The 22,146-nt window shown below is 35.9% G+C and overlaps 1 protein-coding gene across 2 annotated transcripts in view; it reads left to right on the forward strand.

Annotated features, from left to right (window-relative positions):
• The window catches only part of PTDSS2 (phosphatidylserine synthase 2), a 41,896-nt gene that overhangs the window by 14,361 nt on the left and 5,389 nt on the right, over nt 1–22,146 (forward strand). For both annotated transcript variants that reach the window (XR_011601667.1, XM_070957363.1), the window contains exons 3-10: nt 4,330–4,412; nt 6,355–6,422; nt 10,408–10,542; nt 12,579–12,629; nt 16,387–16,500; nt 18,340–18,458; nt 18,970–19,084; nt 20,120–20,265. Coding sequence is in view for 1 of the 2 variants with exons in the window: in XM_070957363.1 (XP_070813464.1) it covers nt 4,330–4,412; nt 6,355–6,422; nt 10,408–10,542; nt 12,579–12,629; nt 16,387–16,500; nt 18,340–18,458; nt 18,970–19,084; nt 20,120–20,265 (831 nt within the window). In the remaining variant the exon portion in view is untranslated. The remainder of the gene's footprint in view (nt 1–4,329; nt 4,413–6,354; nt 6,423–10,407; nt 10,543–12,578; nt 12,630–16,386; nt 16,501–18,339; nt 18,459–18,969; nt 19,085–20,119; nt 20,266–22,146) is intronic.

A 22,146-nucleotide genomic window follows, 5' to 3' on the forward strand; every position in this document is an offset into this window, starting at 1 on the left:
ATTGCCCTTTGGCAGTATCTTATCACAAATCTTCCTGAATCTAGAGAGGGCAAAATTCCTTCTAAAATAAAGGGCTCTTTTTCACTGTCATGATTTTTGTTGCTTTTTGGATTTGTTAATGCTGCCCAGCTGCAGAAAGATGTTAGTGTATTCTCCTATCTTTAAAAAAAAATAGGTCTATACTAACAGCATTGCCCCCAGCTTCCTAGATTGCGTAATCAAAGGTTTGAATAATGCTCTGTTCTAACAAGTCAGCCTACATGTTTTTTCAGGAAACTAATTTTAAAACAGGAAAGGTGACTTACATCCGTTCTTGCTTATTTAATTCACCTTGATAGAAATTAGCCCATTTTCCTGCTCAGTAATTATAGTTGTATTTGGGAGTTCTGCCTGGTAGATTTAATTCAAAGGTTATCTCCTTACCACCCATCTTATTTATCTTACCATCTTATTTTGAGAACCTCAAGTAAAGGGGCACTTATTTTGTGCCCCTTTACTTGAGGGACACAAGTAAACTTCTTAAATAAATAAAATCCTAATAAACTTTCTCTGCTTTAGATCCCTGTTTCTGTATCTGCTATATATCTGCTATATATGCTATCTATAGTTCAAGTTAGAGGAATTTTTTTCAATATAGTGTTAAAGTAATTTTCACATAAACTCACACTCATCATATATCTTACTGATATACGCTGTTATAATGATGGATTCATATATCATCAGTGGTGGGTTGCTACCCACCGGGATGAACCAGTAGCAATAAATTGGCGAGGGTCGCAGAACCGGTATTAATGGCTGGCTGGCCACGCCCCGGAAACCGGTTCCCTGGTCGCCACCCCGCCCGGTCACTTCCTTTTTCTCCTCACCACCCGGGCGGCTTGCCTGCCTAAGCTGCCTTCCCACGTGATGCCTGCCCTGCGCCTCAACTGAGCTGCCTCCTCCTGCTTACAGGTAAGTCGCGCTAGCCCCCTCCCCAGAGCAGGCTGCGCCACCCCCACCAGGCTCACGACCTTATCTTCCCAGTCCCTTACAGGAGTCCCCCCACAGCCCATTTTGGCTCCCAGGGGCTGCAGGGAGGCTTGCTAAGCCCACAATGGGGCGCAGGGGAGTGCCTAGCAAGACTCCCTGCAGCCCCCTGGAAGCAAAAACGGGCTGGGGGGGGGCGTCAAGGGAGAAAGAAACAAAGAAATGCTCACTGTTTAGAGAGATCCCCACCTGCACTGAGTTTGAGTTGAGAGTTTATTGTAAGTGGCTGCTAGCTATCCTTGCTCAGGCTAAGCTAATCAATAGTGGAGCTCTAAGAATGCCAGATGATCAATGGTCACGTTCTGAGTTTCAAAACATCTGGCTTTTCTTCCTCCTACAAAAAACCTTCTGGGGTTCTTCACAGAAAGGGAGAAAGGAGAAAGAGAGGGAGAAAAAAAGAAAGAGGGAGAGAGAAGAAAGAAAAAGAGAAAGAAAGAAAAAGAAAAAGAGGAAGGGAGAGAGAGAGAGAAAAAAACCTCTGTGCTATTATTTTTAATTGTTCCATTATTTATCATGTGTTAATATTTTACACTGTCCCTACACCTAGAGTGATTTTACTGCCTTTTGCCCAGGGCTACCACATATTTTTAGAGATTAACATGCATTCAATGTCTATAGTCCAGAGCATAAATATGTGTGTGTTTATTTTGTGCATCAGGTTGCATAAGTCCATCTTAATATGCTATTCCTGGTATGTGATGTTTTGTACACATACAGAGAAAGAAGCACTCTTGTGATCTTTGACTTTTACGCTTGCTGTCAAACATCAGCCATAATACTAATTACTGTTTTGAACAATATGCACGAATGGCTATGTTATATGTGAAATTATGACTGAAATATTTCTGCACCTATATTGGTTCTCACTGTCAGGAAGTTTCTCCTTAGTTTTAAGTTGCTTCTCTCTTAGTTCAGTTTCCATCCATTGCTTCTTGTTTTGCCTTCTGGTGCTTTGGAAAATACATTGCCTATACATTCTTTCTGGCAGCCCCTTAAAAACCTGTTGCTTATCACACTCTTGGGCAAAGTATGTGAGCCATTTCCTCCTTTCAGTGGTCTATGAAAGTACATTTATAGTATGTAGATAATAAAGTTGAAAAAAGGTGAACAACATTTTTGCAGAACTATAGATACATTGAGGCTGGGTGTGGCAAGGAATGGCTAGGAGGGGAGGGGCCAGGCAAGGGACCCCTTGACGTGAATGACATTGAGTTGCCCATGCCCACCCAGTCACATGACCACGAAGCCACTCCCACCATCACATGACCAAGTCACGCCCACAGAACCGGTAGTAAAAAAATTTAGAACCCATCCCTGTATATTATGCTAGGTTATTTATTTGTATGCTGTCCATTCCCAAAGGTTGAGGCAGATGAAGGATTTAAGTTGGAGTAAGGGAAGGAAGTCATGGAGAATATTTTTGTGGTGGCTAAGAATTGAAAACGACTTGATGGCATATAATTAATCAATAAATCAATCAAGACAGACAGCATTGCCACTCTAGGTATTTAAGAAGTGAGTGCAAATTGTGCATGCTAATTCCTTTTAATAAAATGTGTTAGTTGGAAAAAATGTTATCAGACTTCTGAATTTTTGCAAATATCTCTAAGAAAATTTCCCTCTTACTGATATGGCTAGCCTAGAAATAAAAGCCATCAGACTAATTACTTGAAGTATCCACTCTTAAGTTGAATGTGCAAGATTTGGCCCTCACTCCCCTTTTTGAAAAGATATGTCTGCTTTGTATAACAGGATTAGTTTGGATTTAACAGAGTAAGAGTTATATTTTAATTTGGTTAAATTGAATTATTTATTGGTTAGATTTATTGGTTATTTCCGGGCTTCAAGATTTCATTCTGAAAGATATTTTAAATTGGCAGTTTATCAGATTATGATGGCCAGAAGCTAGATAGATCAGAGTCTCTTGGTAGATTTCTTGGTCATCTGTATTAGTTTCTCAAGGATTTCCAAATTCTAATAGAACTAATGCACAGACTTTTCTCCCTGCCTAAACTGGGTTGTGTATGAAAGAATGCTTATTTGGTCAAGTCTATAAACTCAGTTCTGAGACTGAAAAGAATCCCTATGTTTCCACAAATTTGGTTCTAGTTAGTCAGTTCTATAAAAATAGAATAGAATTCTAGAAAAATGGTTATGTAGCTATCAAATCCAGTGACTGCTAGATATAAAACATTGCAAACTAAGGTTTTCCAGTGTCTTAACCAAACTTCATGATACTTCATCAAGACTGGATTGCCTTAAAGGTTTCATTCATTCAGTAATAAATTTTATCATGGTTCAAAAATACCCACAATGTTAACGCACTGGTCTCTTTCTTTCTCTTTCTTTCTTTCTTTCTTTCTTTCTTTCTTTCTTTCTTTCTTTCCCTCCCTCTTTCTTTCTTTCTTTCTTTCTTTCTTTCTTTCTTTCTTTCTTTCTTTCTTTCTTTCTTTCTTTCTTTTGTATCAGCCTTTATTATTTTTGCAAATAACTCAAGGCGGTGAACATATCCAACAACATCATCTTCTCTTATTTTTCCCACAACAACAGCCTGGGAGGTGGGTTGGGCTGAGAGAGAGTGACTGGCCCAAAGTCACCCAGCTGGCTTTCATGTCAGGCTTTAAATGCTGCTGTTCAGAATTTGTCTGTTATGTGTAAAGAATGATATCTATTTATAGTAAGATGACACAGTAATTGTTTGGACAATCTGAAAGATTTTATTTCTAAAAACGGAACTAACTTACTCTGCATGTTTTTGTAATATTCTTAATAAATAAGATGTAGCTAGCTGTTTTGTTTGCACCTGACTCACATGGTATGCTTCTTCCTCATAGGAAATCTTAATAAATCTACCAAGACAGATAGCCATACCGTATATTAAAGGGAAACTAAGAGAGGCCTCTGCAATATCTAAAGTAATTCCAAAATAGCAAGATATCTATTTGTGAGACTTAATGTCATTGGAAAAGAGGTTTAGATGGTTTTATAATCTACGGTATGTCCATAACTCATTATTTAAGAATCTCTATAGATCATTTAAATTTCATTGACACCAGAAATACCTATGTAATAGCAATTAGTCCAGTGAGGCTTTCTTCTAGTCCAACTGATCGTTATCAAGGTTCATTTAAGTAGCCAAGCCTGGTAGGCAAAACATCCATTTTAGTCCAACTCTAGCCAAGATAAAATTAATAATCGTATCGCCTAATTTTATATTACATGAACAGTCAACATGTTAAATTGACTGTAAGCAAGTTATTGTTACAATATACTGAGGACTGTTTTGTTCTTAATATTTTCCAGAGGTATTGTAGCCAGCATTTTAGTTTTTTTGTGTTTTGGAGTCACTCAAGCAAAAGATGGTCCATTTTCAAGACCCCATCCAGGTAATCCAAATAGCTCATAGCATTAAAATAGACTGATGAATGTCAATTTTGAAAATCATCATTTTTAATACTATCTATCAAGATTTCCTTAACAAAACCTGTCATAGCATTTTGAAAGTTCTAATCTGATCACTGTCCATGCTAACCATGTATTGTATAGATTCTGTATGCTTAACATGCTGCTGTATATTTATGTAAATTTTCCAATTTCCTGCTTAGTTTTGCAACATATTTAAAAGAATATATAAGTAACATTTAAGATAAAAATCATATCAAAAAACGTAGAACTGTATCTATATTATACACTACCCATATGTTTATGAAAGCTTCTCCTTACCATTCTTAATAAAAATAACAGAATAGATGATACACGAGGAAATGGTTATTGCAAATAAATGAGTGCTGGGCACTGTAGTGAATGTTGTAAAAGTGACCTGAGTTTGGTGAGTGTGTCATGAAACTGTTAATAGAAGATATATTGTACTCATATTGTATGAGTAGTTCATATGAACACTTGTAAGATACTTCTAGGGGTGTGAAGTCTCTAGTTCATTGTTTGTCAATGTCCCCATGTTGAAGAAACAGTGGTCCATCCAGTTTTTGGAGGAGTTTTTTTCTCACTACAGTACGCACATTACTATTCTTGTCAGGGAAGGATGTTTCAATAAGCATGGGTCCTAGTGAAACAATCAAAGCCATGTTCATTTTAAAAATACACATAGCCATTCTAATAGAAGTGTTCATATTTCAAAAAACTATTTTATATACATATTTCTCTGTAGCTAAAGAGCATTAAGAACATCTTCATAATGGAAGTTATAAAATCAGAACAATTTTAAAAATGCAATATAACTAATTAGAATTAATTTTAATGACAATAAGGAAGTAATTTGTTTTTATAATGCTTAGATACTATGAAGTACATTTTCCCTTTATAGTCGTCTGTGCCTGTAATCTATTCATGAAATAACAGATGCAATTAAAATAATAAATACACCATTTGAACTATTGTTATTTTGAATGGAACTTCTGAAACTCACATCTGTAAATTGCTATTCCTTAAAGTACTTGCAAATTCTAATTTATCAGTGAATAGTTTTGAGAAGGTATTCCAAGTAATTCTGGGACCACCTTCTTTTAGTTTGGTTCAGCCCTTTCTTTATTTTGATCAATATGACCAACAAATCAATCTTACCTGTCTAAATAAGATGTTGTGTTTTCTTGATAGTAAAATAGGATAAGTGAAATAGGATAAGTTCAGCATAAGGTGCTGCTTGTTTAATTTCTGGTATTTTCAGAATGCCCTTTTATTAATTCTTGGAATGTTTATTTGCTGACACTACCCTCACCTGTAATTTCCTTGACTTTAAACCTTTCCATTTTGAAATGATGATGTGATATGAAACTGAATAAGTGAGATATGCCACATAGATGAAGTCAGATTTACTTTCACTACAATTCACAGCTATTTTATAAGATACAAATTTGTAATACAAGACTGCAGTGTTCTCTGTATATTAGCCAAGTTGCAAGGGTGTTTTGCCCTACTTTGAACCTTGTTTCATTTTTATTAGTAATTTTAAAAATATGTAATAAAACTACAGTTGGATGTAGAACAAAAAGCTAAGGGAAGGAGCCCATTAAACTTTAATTCATAAGAATTGATCAGAGTACTCCACAATATTTTGCTGCCCAAATCTCTTTATTGGAATGAGTGGATTGTAAGTCCTCAAAATATGGGTGAATTTTCTCTGTAATTGATTTCATTAACCTTTTCCAGTTAGTCATTTGGGCCTTCTGCATTTTTATTTTTAGACTGCCTTCAAAGCATATACAATTCCATACAAACAAAGCTTCTTATTATTCCTAAAGATTCTATATGTACTAGTTTAGCCTTATGCCCAACTGTAATATATCTACGTTTGTTAATTTGTTCTACTAGCTTACTGGAGGTTTTGGCTATGCGTCAGTGTTGTCTATGAGCTTTTTCTCATCTTCATACTTTTTCAGGTAAGGAATTTAAAGTTTGTATTTTAAAGAAAACCTTAGAGATAAAAAGTAGAGATCATAATAATCAGCTTTACTTCTTACCATGAAAGCATATTGCATACAAATGCATAAGTGACATCATTTCAATAGTCCATCTGACTATTATTACTATAGTTAATATAATAACTGTTAATATATTTTGGTTAACTCAAGGCAGTAAACATACCTAATATTCTTTTCTCATATTTCTTCACAACATACCCTGTGACAGAGTGACTGGTCCCAAAGTCACCCAGCCAGCTTTCATGCCTAAGGCAGGCTTAGAACTGCCTTAGCAATCTCCTGATTTTGAGGCCAGCACCTTCACCAATACACCAAACTGGCTTTATAATATTACAGTACATTATATAATGCAGCTTTCCTCAACCTGAGCATCTTGCGGATTTTAACTCCAAGAATTCTCAGCAGTGGGTTTGATTTAATCTATTTGGCAGTAACTCTGCAGGATCTTGAATTGAGGTATTTCTCATCGTATCTACTGAACTTTCTGTGACTGAAGATTCCACGGATTTAATCTGGACTTTCTACAAAAAAAATGGCCCCTTCCTCTTTACAATGCAAGAATCAAAATTTCCTTTTAACTCATTTGTTTTAGACATGTATGTAAACATTCAAGCAGTACTTCTAAGTTATATCTTTCTTTGGAAAGTTTAAGATGGTTTGCTTTCTGCACTGGGACAAACCTTTCATCTAATAGGATAATTGTTCTGCTGAAATTTTTTAGCCCTTTTTCCAGGTTTCAGTTCATCCTCAGAAAGAAGAAATTAGATCAATCTCAAATGAATAAAAAGCTAGTTTCCCTCTCTTTTTCAAGCAGAAGCAATGGTAATCTTCATATAACTTTTTAACTGAGTCATGGATCAAGTTAATTTGTCATATGAATACCAAACCCCAGTCAACATCAGGAGGGGTCATTTTAATTATGACACAGGTAATGTTTTTAGTGAAACAATTTTTAGTGAAACAATTATTCTTGGAAAGTTTGGAAAAGCAAAAGGCATATTTTCATAGAGATGGCCATAATCTGTAGAAAACTGATTGATACAAAAACTTTGATTAAAAATATATTTATAAGAAGTAAATGAGCATTAATGGTATACATGAAATAGAAAAGTGTTTGAAATGAAATATTTAGAATGTTCCTTTAGAACATGGAATATAGTATGTTCTGAATGAACTTTGGTCCAGAAGAATAAAATTTGAAACATTTTAAATGTTCCTTCATAAAGAATAACAAAATCATCTTATTTTCTTACTTTTTTCATCCCAGAATTCATCCCACAACTGCAAAAGTCGACTGTATAGTAGTTCATGATGAATGCTACTTGACATCCAAAGCAAAGACAATTTTACATTGATCTTAAATAAAATAAATAATACTTTTTTAGTTTTTACAAACATCCTTTCAGCTAAAGAAAAAAAAAAACAATTAAGCATACTTTCTGCAACAAGTGCCACAGCCAAAAAGCATTTCCCAACAAAGAAGGAACAACAGTAATCCACAGAAAAGTTCCAAAAATACATTTCTCCAGCTATTCAGTTGTACTTTTTTCCTAATGCTTATGTGAAGTACACTCATATATTTGGCAGTCTAATAAAGAATATTTGTAGCTCAGGGTTGACATGAGAGGTCCTTGGTGCTCTCTGAGCTTGCTTGTTTTCTTGCAGATGTTTCATTGTCCAAACTATGTAACATATCAGTGCTACTACCCTCATTTGGCAATCTACTTGCCAAGCTCGACCCATAAAAAATACTGTTTTTGCAGTTGCTACTATGCATGGTATAATTTGAGAAATGCCTGAAAATGAGATAATAAAATATCTCATAACAAAGAGTGTAAAACATATTTAAACCTACATTCAGTGCATTCAGAAAGTATTCAGACCCCCTTCACTTTTATCAATTTTGTTATGCTGCAGCCTGATTCTACAGTTGTTGAAATTCATTTTTTTCCTCATTACACTCAGATCCCATAATGACAAAGTGAAAACAGAATTTTATAAAGGTCTGTACATTTATTAAAAAGAAATTGAAATATCATATTGGTATAAATATTTAGACCCTTTGCAACAACACTTGAAATTTAGCTCAGGTGCCTCCCGGTTCTCTTGATAGTTGCTGACATATTTCTACACCTTAATTGGAGTCAATTTGTGGTAAATTAAATTGATTGGACATGATTTGGAAAGGCACACACCTCTCTATAGAAGGCCTCACAGCTGACAATGCAAAGCAAATGCCATGAGGTCAAAGAAATTGCCTGCAGAGCTCAGAGACAGGATAATTGCAAGGCACAGATCCGAGGAAGACTAAAATAAAATTTCTGCTGCACTGAAGATTCCTAAGAGCACAGTAGCCTCCATAATTCTCAAATGGAAGAAGTTTGGCACAACCAGGACTCTTCCAAGAGCTGATTGCCTGATCAAACTGAGCTATCGGGGGAGAAGGGCCTTGGTAAGAGAGATGACCAAGAATCTGATGGTCACTCTAATTGAGCTCCAGAGATCCAGTGTTGGAGATGGGACAGAGTTCCAGAAGGACAACTATCACTGCAGACCTCCACCAATCTGAGCTTTTTTGTCAGAATGGCTAGACAGAAGCCTCTCCTCAGTGCAAAACACATGAAAGCCCACTTGGAGTTTGCAAAAAAGCACCTGAAAGACACTCACACTGTGAGGAGCAAGATTCTCTGGTCTGATGAAACCAAGATCGAACTGTTTGGCCTCAATTCTAAATGTTATGTCAGGCACCACTCATTATCTGCCCAATATCAACCCAACAGTGAAGTGTGGTGGCAGCATCATACTGTGGGGGTATTTTTCAGCAGCAGGGACTGGGAAACTGGTCAGGATTGAAGGAAAGCTGAATGGAACCAAGTACAGGGATATCCTGTCCTACAGCATTCAGGACCTCAGACTGGGCTGAAGGTTCACTTTCCAACATGACAACAGTCGTAAGCACACATTCAAGACAATGCAGAAGTGGCTTAGGGACAGTTCTGTCAATGTCCTAGAGTGGCCCAGCCAGAGCCCTGACTTAATCCCTATTGAACATCTTTGGAGGGACCTGAAAATGGCTGTCCATCAATAGTCGCCATCCTACCTGACTGAGCTTGAGAGGATTTGTAAAGAAGAATGGCAGAAAATCTCCCAATCCAGGTGTGCAAAGCTTGTTGAGTCATACCGAAAAAGACTCAAGGCTGTAATTGCTGCCAAAGGTGCAATTCAATTCAAAGGAGTGAATGATCTGAATATTTATGCCAATGTGATATTTCAGTTTTTTCTTTTTAATAAATGTACAGACATTTCTAAAATTCTGTTTTCACTTTGTCATTACAAGGTACTGAGTATAGATTAATGAGAAAAAAATGAATTTCAACAACTGTAGAATCGAACTTCAACATAAACAAATTGACAAAAGTGAAGGGGGTCTGAGTACTTTCTGAATGCACTGTAATTATTTGACAGACAGCACTTTTTTTTTTCCATATTTAAGCATTTGATTGTTCCCTCAGCTATACTCTCCTTCTGTTCTCAGATAGCCCTAGCCCCATCAGCAGATATTGAACCAACGTGTTGTTTTATTGGCTAATGCAGTCTTGAATTCTTTGTATCTGCATTTTTTTTAAACAAGCCATTTGTAGGAGTATGGGGTAGTTTGAAAGAATCGAATGAAATAAGCCAAAGACAAATATCTAGAATGGTGATACCTTGTTCCTAGTTCCACACAAAATACGGCTGTTCCAAACTTGGAATGTTGTATATGTTTTTTTCTAGATATCTAAATTTATTTCTTCAATTCTTTTATAGGGTCTGGGTAGCTATTATGTATGTATATTTTGGGGGTAGCCATTATATATGTATATTCTTTTGGTATTGCCGATTTAACAAATATGACTTTTTAAAACAAATGTTGATGTTCTTGAACATGTATTTAATTTTGCAGACTGTACATGATGGAAGACAGTTTATGAAATTTATAGATCCTAATTTAGGAGTCCCTTTACCAGAAAGAGACTATGGTGGAAATTGCCTTATATATGACCCCAATAATGAAACAGATGCCTTTCACAATATTTGGGTAAGATGCTAAAACGGAGGGATTGTATTCATTTAATAATACCTTTATGTCCTAGGATTTTGTACTACTTTATTTACCATGGATGCCTAATAATTGTTGCCGAATCCAACATCAGTTGTTTCATAACTAAGAGTTTGTCTTCAGCAATTCCATAGATGAGTTCCAATGCATCTTTCTGAGAATTTCAGGCTTCATTTCTTTAAAAGCAAAATTAACTTGGAAGACAGACTGCAGGTAGTCCTTATTTAGTGACTGCAATTGGTTCAACAATCTGGTCATTAAGCAAAGTGATTGCCAAGTGAACACCTCTCTGAGAGAGAGACATGCTGTGAAGATCATTGATAGTTGCTGTCTCATTTAGATAAAGTTCTCTTACATAATGTCCTGTGCCTAATTCATTCCCCCCCCCCTTTTTTTTTTTGCTTCCCTGCAGGGTGGAGAGATTGCTTAAACAATTGCTTCCTGAGCTGCTTTTCAGTGGAGGATTTCCTTAAAAAAGAGTTAACTATGAGTTAACAAGGTCACTGTGACCTTTAGTAATTATTAAAAGGCTCCAGACCAGTGGTGGGTTCCTCCCTGTTCGGCCCGGTTCTCCCGAGCCGGTAGCAGTGACTATATGACATCACCGAACCGGTTCTGCTCCCCCCTGCCCTTCCACCCCCCATGTTATTCTTACCTTTTATTTGGCCCCACCCCCAATCTATTGCTGCCTCCTGAGTCCCAGCTGATGGCTAGAGGGAAAAAAAACTGTTTAAACTCTTGCAAGGCTTCAAAGGGCCGCCCTACAGCTGATCAGTGTTAAAAGAAAACAAATGAGAAGATCAGTGCCTGCAAAAATAAATGGATAGATCAGTGCCTGCAAAAAATAAATGGGTAGATCAGTAAAGCTCTGCAAGCAGTTAAAAACCTGGTAAATCAGTACCTCTGCTAAATCCTAAATAATTGTCACATGACCATCAAGCCACGCCCACAAAATAAGCCACGCCCACAGAACCGATAGTAAAAAAATTTAGAACCCACCCCTGCTCCAGACCTCATAGCTGCTGCATGAAACTGACCAGACCTTAATCGGTTTCATATTAAAGGCCTTTTTCATCATAAATGCTCAGAGTGGAAAGCATTTATTACCATTACATTTGTGAATGGTTGCTCTCCAAGGTGGTTGCTAAATGAGGATTATCTGTAGTAAAATTTTGAAACTCATAAAAGTCATTTCCTACTCATGGGAGCTAAGATATTACTGCCTTGCATATGGCTTTGTATTTTGTTGTTATTTTTGTTATTTTTTCATAACTAACCAAATGCAGAACAAAGATAAAAGATGTTTTCCAATTTTATAAATTTATATATAAATATTGTTACCTTGAATGTGGATTTTTTTTGTAATGCAAAATGTATGCATGTTTCTGTAACTATCTTCTAACCTGTGTAGTAACTTAATCATGCTCTCCATTTCTCCATAATTGTATATTAAGAGTTGACTTAAATTATTTAATTACTTCCACATTTTTGAACTACGTAATATTTCAGTAAAGCATTTCCTTTTTATGGAGTAAAAAACTGATCCAAAGCATTGATGCCTCAGATCTAAAGAACAGATTGAGACTCATGCTGTATTTCTAGACTCGTGGCTCAAAGGTACAAAGGTATAGTTTTTGAAAGTTAAGATAATCATGTTTGCCTAAGGTTTTGCTGGGATGAGGTGTATACAACAGCAGAATTTAACATCTCAGGAACATTATATGATCAAATATTGTATTATCTAAGATAAGCACCCATTTTTCATCTTCCAGATAGCTTATAAAAATTGAAAAAAGAAGAGCATTAATCTTTTTGTTAGAAAAATTTACATTATACATTAGATGTGAGATGTAAACATTTTTTTTAACCATTTAACAAATATTTTGAAAACATTGTGAAAATGTTTCACATTGCATATGGAAATATATGCTTCAGTAGTCATTGTCATCATTTATGTTAATTCCTTTTATTACATAGAAAGTAACTCTAATCTGTATAATCTACTTGAATTACAGGATAAACTAGATGGATTTGTTCCTGCTCATTTCCTTGGTTGGTATTTAAAGGTGAGAATTGGCTCTTTCTTTGCTTAATTTCTTATTATAGTTCTGAAGTCTCATTCCTTGTCAGTATTACAAGTGCTTCTTATTTTTTATTATTATCACTGGTCATCTAAATTATTTTTTAAATAAATTTCTGACAGTAAAATTCTGTTTTACTGTTGAATATCTTTAAATCTTAATTAAGGTATTAAGCTATTTTAATATAAGACTTAAAACAGCTACCTATGTTACGATTAAACTAGGTAAAGGTAAAGGTTCCCCTCGCACATATTGCTAGTCGTTCCCGACACTAGGGGGCAGTGCTCATCGCCGTTTCAAAGCTGAAGAGCCAGCGCTATCCGAAGACGTCTCCGTGGTCATGTGGCCGGCATGACTAAACACCAAAGGTGCATGGAATGCTGTTACCTTCCCACCAAAGGTGGTCCCTATTTTTTTACTTGCATTTTTTACGTGCTTTCGAACTGCTAGGTTGGCAGAAGCTGGGACAAGTAACAGGAGTTCATCTAGTTACGCAGCACTAGGGATTCGAACCACTGAACTACCGACCTTTCGATCGACAAGCTCAGCATCTTAGTCACTGAGCCACCATGTCCCTAGTAAGGTTAAACTAATGGACACATAAATGCATCACTATTTCCCTCTTAATATACAAAGTATATTGAACAGTCCTGCTTTGTAATTATTGCTAAGCAGTTGATTATGTTTTCATAGCTACGAAACAACCTTTCTCTTCATAATTACTCAAATTTATTTTAGTTTTAAAACTTTTAGTCATCATTGACTATAACTTTGTAATGCATCTATGAAGGCTACTCTAGTTGTTTTTTGCTATCAGTACAGCAGACCTGACCTCCTCTATATAGTGATGGTGTAAGCTGACAGAAAAACCAGTTCAGGTATACAGGTAGTTCTCAACTTATGACAAATTTATTTAGTGATTCTCTGAAGTTACAATGGCATTGAAAAAGTGACTTATGACTAGTTTTCACACTTAACTATCATTGCAGCATCCATGTGGTCACATGATCAAAAATTGGGCTCTTGGCAGCTGTATTTATGACAGTTCCACTGTTCTGGGGTCATGTCATGGCATCGGGCCTAGCTATCTTCGAGACCGCCTGCTGCTACCGACGACCTCCCATCGTCCCGTGCGCTCCCACAGAGAGGGCCTCCTCAGGGTGCCATCAGCCAATCAATGTAGGCTGGTGACCCCCAGGGGGAGGGCCTTCTCTGTGGGGGCACCTACCCTCTGGAATCAGTTGCCCCCAGAGATAAGGAGAATCCAAGACCTTAGTGCCTTCCACCGTGCCCTTAAAACCCACTTTTTCCAGCAAGCCGGGCTGGCTTAAGAAGAAATTTTAAATGTTTTAATTGGTTTGTATTTTTAATTTTGGGCCAAATTTATATATATTTTAATTGTTTTTTAATATTTGTATTTTATGTTTTTTAATTCTGGCTGTACACCGCCCTGAGTCCTCAGGGAGAAGGGCGGTATATAAATTTAAAATAAATAAATAAATACATGTGATAACCTTTTGTGACCTTCAGAGCCAGCTTCCAACAACCAAAGTTAATGGGAAAAGCCAGATTTGCTTAATGACTAAATGATTCACTTAACAACTGCCATGATACACTTAACAGCTGTAGCAAGAAAGGTTGTAAAATGGGACAAAACTCACTTAACTAGCTTGCTTACCAACAGAAAATTTGGACTCAATTGTGCTCATAATTCAAGGACTACCTGTATGTGTCTTTAGCTATCAGTTCAATTGAGTATAGAGTACAATTGAGTATAGAGATGAATTTTAAAAACACTATTTATAACTTCTTTCACTGCCTTAATTTTTAAAAATAGTGTTTACACATACAGTAAATACTGAGAAAGTAACCTTTGTTCTGCTTTACAATTGGAATTGATATTACTTGAGGCCAATTTTAAAGTCGTAATCCTTCCCATGGATTTTCTAGAATGTAGTTGAAATACATCATTTTGATAGAAACTTGAAGCAAACTTTTTTCACCTTTAGTTATCTAATAATTTCAGGCATTTCATGAAGCTAGAAAATGTATTTGGAATGTTAGTTTGAGAATGTTGGCATAAGACATTTTTCTACTTTTAAGATAACATTTTATGCTAGTATTTGAAAGTACTACATTGTAGTGTGCATTCTGCAGTAAAAATTGACATACTCCAATTGCCTTATATTTTATCTGTCAATAATTGACCATCAGAAATTATATCTTAAGTATTTGATTTCAGCATAATTCTGGAAAGTTCTTGTTTAGTAGCTCTGCATGAGTAATGTTCAAAGGCTATGTTATGTTCAACATGCATATAATTTGTGTATATAAAGGTCATTGATTTGAATGCTTGCATAATTCTGTATTTATGAAAAGTGATGCATGTGTTCTTATTGGGATGTTGGATTGACATCCCACTATCAAACAGCATTCCTTCACCTAAAATATCATTTATCAGAATATGGGAAACTTTATATTACATCCCCATTATTCCAATTCCTTCATTATTAAATTGCTTTTGATATTAGAAATACTACTGTTGTTGTACTGTTGTAACGTATTATTTTATTGGACTGGTATAACAGTCAGCTCTTTGGAAAATTTGCACTTCTACCTAAATAATTAAGAATATTCATTATATATATATATTTAAACAATCTATCCAAAGAACATTACTGTGTCATTTTAAACACTCAGTGAAAAATGCAATCCAAATAGAAAGTATTCATTGACAAAGATTTATATAACTAGAGATGGAAGAATCAGACAATTCAGAAAAATATACACTGTATAGAGTGAATCAGGATGGAATCATAACCCAGCTATTCATTGGTGAGCAGATAAGATTGTTCAGGTTTGTGTTCTGCTACAAAGTTATGCACTATAATTCAGCTGTAGGCTTCAACAACACATGGCAAAATAACTTCATTTTTATAATAATCACCTATGCGGTAGATATCTTGTGTTTGTGTAGCAGAAAGCACCAATTACGTTTCTCAGCACTTAATATTTATTGAGAGCAGTCACTTCCAATTAGGCAGAAAATCAAGCCTCATGCTTCATCCACTTTTTGTTTTATGATATATGAAAGGGTACTGGTAGAATTTTATTTTCCTTTTTATTCAAAATAGAAAAACAGAAACCAACTTCCTTCTCATAGGACTGTTCGTCCATACTTGGAATTTAAAGAGTAATTCTAAGTTCCTGCCTGAAAGCAAACTCAATATTTTGTGCTGCGGATGTTTTTGAGAGCCTTTGTTCCTAGTGTCTAGAATTTGTCATCTTCAAAGGACTACTGGTGTACAATATATTATAAACAAAACTGGAGAAAAAAAATAATTTGATTCACATTTTAACAGCTGTTTTCTTAAGTTATGCTCCTTCACTTAATACATGAATCCAAATACTACTATCCTTTGGATTTTGCAATCAAAACCATGCATATAAAAATGCAAATTATTAGGGATAGTAGCATTCAAGAAACATTAGCAAGGAAATTGCTTAGTAAATTTATTAAATGGTATGTCGCATTACACATGAGAATGAATATTGATGTTTATTTTAAAATATCATAAATTAGTGCAAATATATAATGTTTGAAAACAGTGGTAAGCATTTACTACTCCTATTCACAAGTTAAATGTCAGTGAGATTTTTTTTCTTATTTTATCTTCAATATTGGGTAATGCAAATTTGAACTGATCTGCAGAATAATTTTCTTCTTTCATAATTTGCTTAGACACTAATGATTCGGGATTGGTGGATGTGCATGATTATCAGTGTAACGTTTGAGTTTCTGGAGTACAGTCTAGAACATCAGCTTCCAAATTTCAGTGAATGTTGGTGGGATCATGTAAGTATTAAGTACTCTCTTAAAAATTATTTGGCATATAGTGATGCAAATTCATTTTTCAAAAACTCATTTCACAGGGTTTAGTTACTAATTAAATATGAATAACTTTGGCAAGAGTAATTTTTATAGACTCTTCTTTCTAGAGACCATCTAGCATTGAACTCTGATATCCTGGGATTCATGAAAATGATTGGCAGTTTCTTTTATTTCTAATGTTATATTAAATACAGATACACATGAACCTGAGAGCCAGTTTGGGTAGTCCTCACTTAAGATCAAAATTGGGACCAGAATTTTAGTCACACCTATGTCATCACATGACCAGACCCAATTTGGCAACTGTTTTTTTAATGGTGATTAAGTTAGTCACCATTCATGGCCGGATCTCACCAGATCGACAAGAGCGAGATCAACGGCCCCAGGCCTGCCGGAAAAGCCAGGTCTTCACCGCTTTTCGGAAGGCCAATAGGGCGGGGATGGTCCGGACCTCAGGAGGTAACTGGTTCTAGAGAGCTGGGGCAGCCACAGAGAAGGCCCTCCCCCGCGGATTGTTTAGCTGACAGGACCCGGAGGAGACCAACTCTGTGGGATCTTACCGGTCGCTGGGAGCTATGCAGCAGAAGGTGGTCTCGAAGATAACCTGGCCCTGAGCCATGTAGGGCTTTAAAGGTAATAACCAACACCTTGAATTGTGACCGGAGACCAATAGGGAGCCAGTGCAGCTCGCGGAGAATATGGGTGTACCTAGGTGCACCCACGACAGCTCGCACGGCTGCGTTCTGGACCACTTCTCCGAACACTTTTCAAGGGTAGCCCCATGTAGAGCATGTTGCAATAATCTAACCATGAGGTGACAAGGGCATGAGTGACTGTGAGGAGAGCCTCCCGATCCAATTAGGGTCACCTGTGATGGCGAACCTGTGCAAAGGTCCCCCTAGCCACAGCTGTCAGATGTTGCTCTAATCTTAGCTGTGAGTCTAGGAGGACACCCAAATTGCGAGCCCGTTCTGAGGGGGACAATTTCTCCCCCCCAGAACCAAGGATGGACAATCGACATGGTCTTTAGGAGGCAATACCCACAGCCACTCGGTCTTGTCTGGGTTAAGTCTGAGCCTGTTGACTCCCATCCAGACCCTCACAGCCTCCAGGCACCAGCACATCACATCCACCACATCATTGAATTGACGCGGGGTAGAGATATACAGCTGGGTATCATCCACATATTGCTGATACCTCATCCCGTGTCGTTGGATGATCTCACCCAGCGGCTTCATGTAGATGTTAAATAGGAGGGGAGAGAGGACCGAGCCCTGAGGCACCCCGCAAACGAGGGGCCTAGGGGTCGACCTCTGTCCTCCTACCAACACCAACTGTGACCGACCAGAGAGATAGGAGGAGAACCACTGTAGCACGGTGCCTCCCACTCCCAGCTCCCTCAATCGTCCCAGAAGGATACCATGGTCAATGGTATCGAAAGCTTCTGAGAGATCAAGTAGCACCAAGATGGAGGAATGACCCCCATCTCGGGCTCGCCAGAGATCATCCATCAGCATGACCAAAGCAGTTTCCGTGCTGTAGCCAGGCCTGAAGCCAGACTGAAAAGGGTCTAATAATAATTCTATAGATGAAATCATTTTATGGGCTAAGAAGCATCTGTTTTGCCAAAATATTGGTTATATATAATTGCTATTTTAAAGTGCTATTTAGTATTTTATAATGGTAATGTGTGTGTGTGTGGTACATGCATATTATGTATAGAAACTACAGTACCATTATTGCTATAGTCACAAGTTATGTAGAGATTGTGATGGATCATTAAATTATTATTATTATTTGTAGTGGATTATGGATGTAATCTTATGCAATGGACTTGGCATCTACTGCGGAATGAAGACATTGGGGTGGCTTTCTTTGAAAACATATAAATGGCAAGGACTTTGGAATATTCCCACATATAAGTATGTTCAGTTACAAAATTTTATATTTAAGGCAGAAAAATGCAAATTTTATAATTTTTATCACCTTTTATGCTAATGAATCCTAAATAAAGATTAAATAGTTTTAATTTAGGATAAATTAATAGTTATAAGTTAGAAGTTTCATAAATATTATGAGATGGTATGTTTGTGAAATAAATTAAGTAATAGGTTAATGATGGCTTATTACCATTTATACAAATGTCATTTTGAGTAGAAACGTTGAACATAGTTGTCTTCTTAAGTTTTCGTTGGTGTGTATATGTAAGAAATTAAAATCTCAGGTGTGTAAAGTATTGTTTTATTTCTTAAATTACAAAAAATACTTCTGTATACTCCCAACCTTTTTTGTTTTTTTGTTTTTATTTTTAGTTTCTGCATTACTTCTGGGTTTTTGTTATTTATGCCTTTTTTAGTGTTTTTGTTAATCACATTTTATTTAATTGAAAGTTTTTTAAAAATTAACATGAAATATCTTTAATTTCCTCTCCAGAGGTAAAATGAAGAGAATTGCCTTTCAATTCACACCATACAGTTGGGTTAAATTTGAGTGGAAGCCAGCATCCAGCCTTCGCAGATGGCTAGCAGTGTGTGGTATTATTTTTATTGTAAGGGCAATTTCTTTTCAATGAACTAATATTAGTATTTCAAATCGTTTTTTATTTTTCAAAATACTGTAAAAAGATTTCTTGCTTTTTCCCACAGACTCCCTGTTTGACATAATAAAAATACAATTATTTTTCCAGAATTCCTGTTTTCATGCTAAGAGCAAAATAAAGAAAAGGAAGGAAGGAAGATGCCATGATGGTCCCATTTAATTTAGAAGGCTATATAAATACTAAGCAATATATAAATTGTATAGGCTAAGGGATGAATGTATACATGCAAGAAACACACTTTATTTCAGTATTTATTATACTGTAAGTAAATGATTCCCTGATAATACAGACCACAGGAAGGAGAAACCCTCTCCATCCAAAGCAGTTCATTCACATATGCACATAACTGGTAGAATTTAAATAGGACAACTTGTAGTGAAGAAAAGGTAATGTGCTTGGTGTTTTTCTGTTTAATCAAATACAAACATTTATCTGGGGAAAAAGAAATGAAGTAAAGAACATTTTTCCTGCATTTGTCAAAATTGGTCATCTTGAATGATAATCTGACTTTATTGTTTGAATACATTTGTTTAAAAGTTTGATCTTTTGAATTTATATGAAAGAAGTGCCGTCTTAAAATAGTATGATTAGGAGGTTAAAATCAGTGTGAGGTTTTGAGTTTGTAATTTTGTACTAAATAATTACGTTTTTTCTAACAATTCATTTCCATATTTTTGAATATAGAACATCAGTAGTTGTTGCATGGACAACCACATCTCATTTAGACATTGAAGTACCTGGTCATTTCATCAAATTTCCATTATGTAATAAATGAGAATAGGGAAATAGCAGCATCCAAGAAAATGTAGGCGATAATGATTAAAAATACAGCTTTATTTTTTTTGAATCATTAAAATTGTTAACTTTAATAGTATTTCTTTGGCAAGACATGTCATACATTCAAATTTATACATTTTGAAGAATTGTGACATATTTTAAGTTTGAATAACAGGAAATAGGAAGTGATTGAACGGTATGTGTCAGTTTTTATTGGCAGAGTTGAACACATTTTACTTGAAATTTGTCCTATGGATGCCTCCAGAACACTACTTGGTCCTGCTGCGACTTGTCTTTTATGTGAATGTGGGAGGAGTAGCCATGAGAGAGATCTATGATTTCATGGATGATCCGTAAGTTATTTCTCTTTAAACTCAGTTGCTTTATTTTTAGAACTGGGGATGTTTCCTGCAAATTGTTGAGAAACATTATTCACCAAAATAATGAATGAATCCATCTGTTATTTCAAGGAGAAGTATACTATCTTTTTTCCAGGCTCAGACATATAATGCTTGACAAACTAACATTTCTGCTTTATTACATTATTTTGCTGCATGCCGTTTTCAAATGTATAGTAGTGCACAACAGCTTGAATGAAGTTTATGATTCAGACTAATTGGAATGCAGTTAGTTTTTGCATAGGAAAATTTCGGAGAGTGTTTTAAAAGCAATGTCTTAGCCTGAGGATGTTGTTAAATCTGGATTTACCCTAAAATTTTTTCTAATCTTGGTTTTCTGACACTATAAAGGCACTTTACAGCATTCATATTTTGCAGCAGTGTGGCCTCACAAAGCAATGCATGAAGTAAACACCTGCTTGCTTATTATTTGTTATTTCTGTTTGTTTTGTTTATCAAATGCTAGAATATAGATCCATCTAATTGGATCCATCTTTTGTTCTGTTGTAATTTTGTTTTAAGTTTGGTGATAATGAAGCAAACTGGTTGGCCCTACAACTTGTCAGCATACTGTTTTATCTCTGACTATCAGAGAAATGTCTGTGTTTAGTATCTAGGATTCCAATACCTTATGGAGATCACTTGTTGGTCTTTGATTCCCAGAGCAGGGAAGAATGGCTAAAAATGATTACTTTAGTTGGATTTCACAATATTGAGCAGTGACATTCAGACCGTTCCCTGACCCCTCGTTTTGGACCTACTGTTTCCTTCTTCAAAGTAAGAAAAGGTCTCACTTCTCTCCTCAATATTCTAAGGAATTCTGGTCCATTTTTCAGTCATTGTGTTTGAGTTGAAAAAGAATCTTTTATTCTTTTGCCCTCTGTTCAACCAGATGGCATAACGTTGGAAAAGGGAAGCTTCATCTATCCCCAACCCCTCATTTTTGATTCAAGGTATTGCCATTCTTTGCCAATAGAAGATACAGAGATCAAAGGAAAAGATCCCAAAAAAATGATCCCATATGTAACAATTTCCTACCTTTCTTAACTTTTATTACAGAGAAAGTGACTACTGTATTTTCCAGTTCCACTAAAATTTCAATTTCTGCACAAACATAAGAATCTCCTCAGTACTACACTTCCTAGTAGGAGGAAGTTAAAAGCAAACTGTCTACAAAATTATTCCTTTATAAAATATACATAAGGGCATATTTCTGTTTCTGAGTATTTTCAAAGATTAATGAAGATTTTCTCCCCCTTCTATTCTAGCACACCATTCTGTTAGGCAGCTTAAAGATTTATGTAACTTCTTTTAAATAAAAGACTACTTTCAGTTGCTAAAATGCTCATTGAATGCTCTGCAAATTTTCAGATATTCAGATACACCACTATGCAGATTTTGTATGATATATTGAGGGCTATGGGCTATGGGTCATTTTGGAAGTGGGGTACAGATGTTTTTAAGGGGAAATGTATATTAGGTTTTTTTTTCTCCTTCAAACCATTTTTTAAATGTACAAAATGTATAAGAAAGGGGCTCAAGGCCTTCGCTTTACCTATTCTGGATGTGCTCTGGTGATTGTAAAGGAAGGATTGTAAAGGAATGCCAATAAATCATACCTTTTTGCAGCCTGTGTCTTGTTTTCTATGTGGAACAAAGCTGCTGGAATAAGAGTGATAATAGTCTATGAAAATTAGGTCAACTCATGGAGGTTTTACTGTATTTGGTTTGGTGATACAGAATATAAGGTCATATTTGAGAAATGTAACAATCCGGTTCAGCAGGATTCTTTGCGCTAGGAAATAGATTAAAGAGCTATAGGATTGACATTCCTTG

This window comes from Pituophis catenifer, unplaced genomic scaffold (genome assembly GCF_029215685.1).
Source record: "Pituophis catenifer annectens isolate HBS135680 unplaced genomic scaffold, rPitCat1.0.hap2 SCAF_1, whole genome shotgun sequence".
Taxonomy (NCBI): domain Eukaryota; kingdom Metazoa; phylum Chordata; class Lepidosauria; order Squamata; family Colubridae; genus Pituophis; species Pituophis catenifer.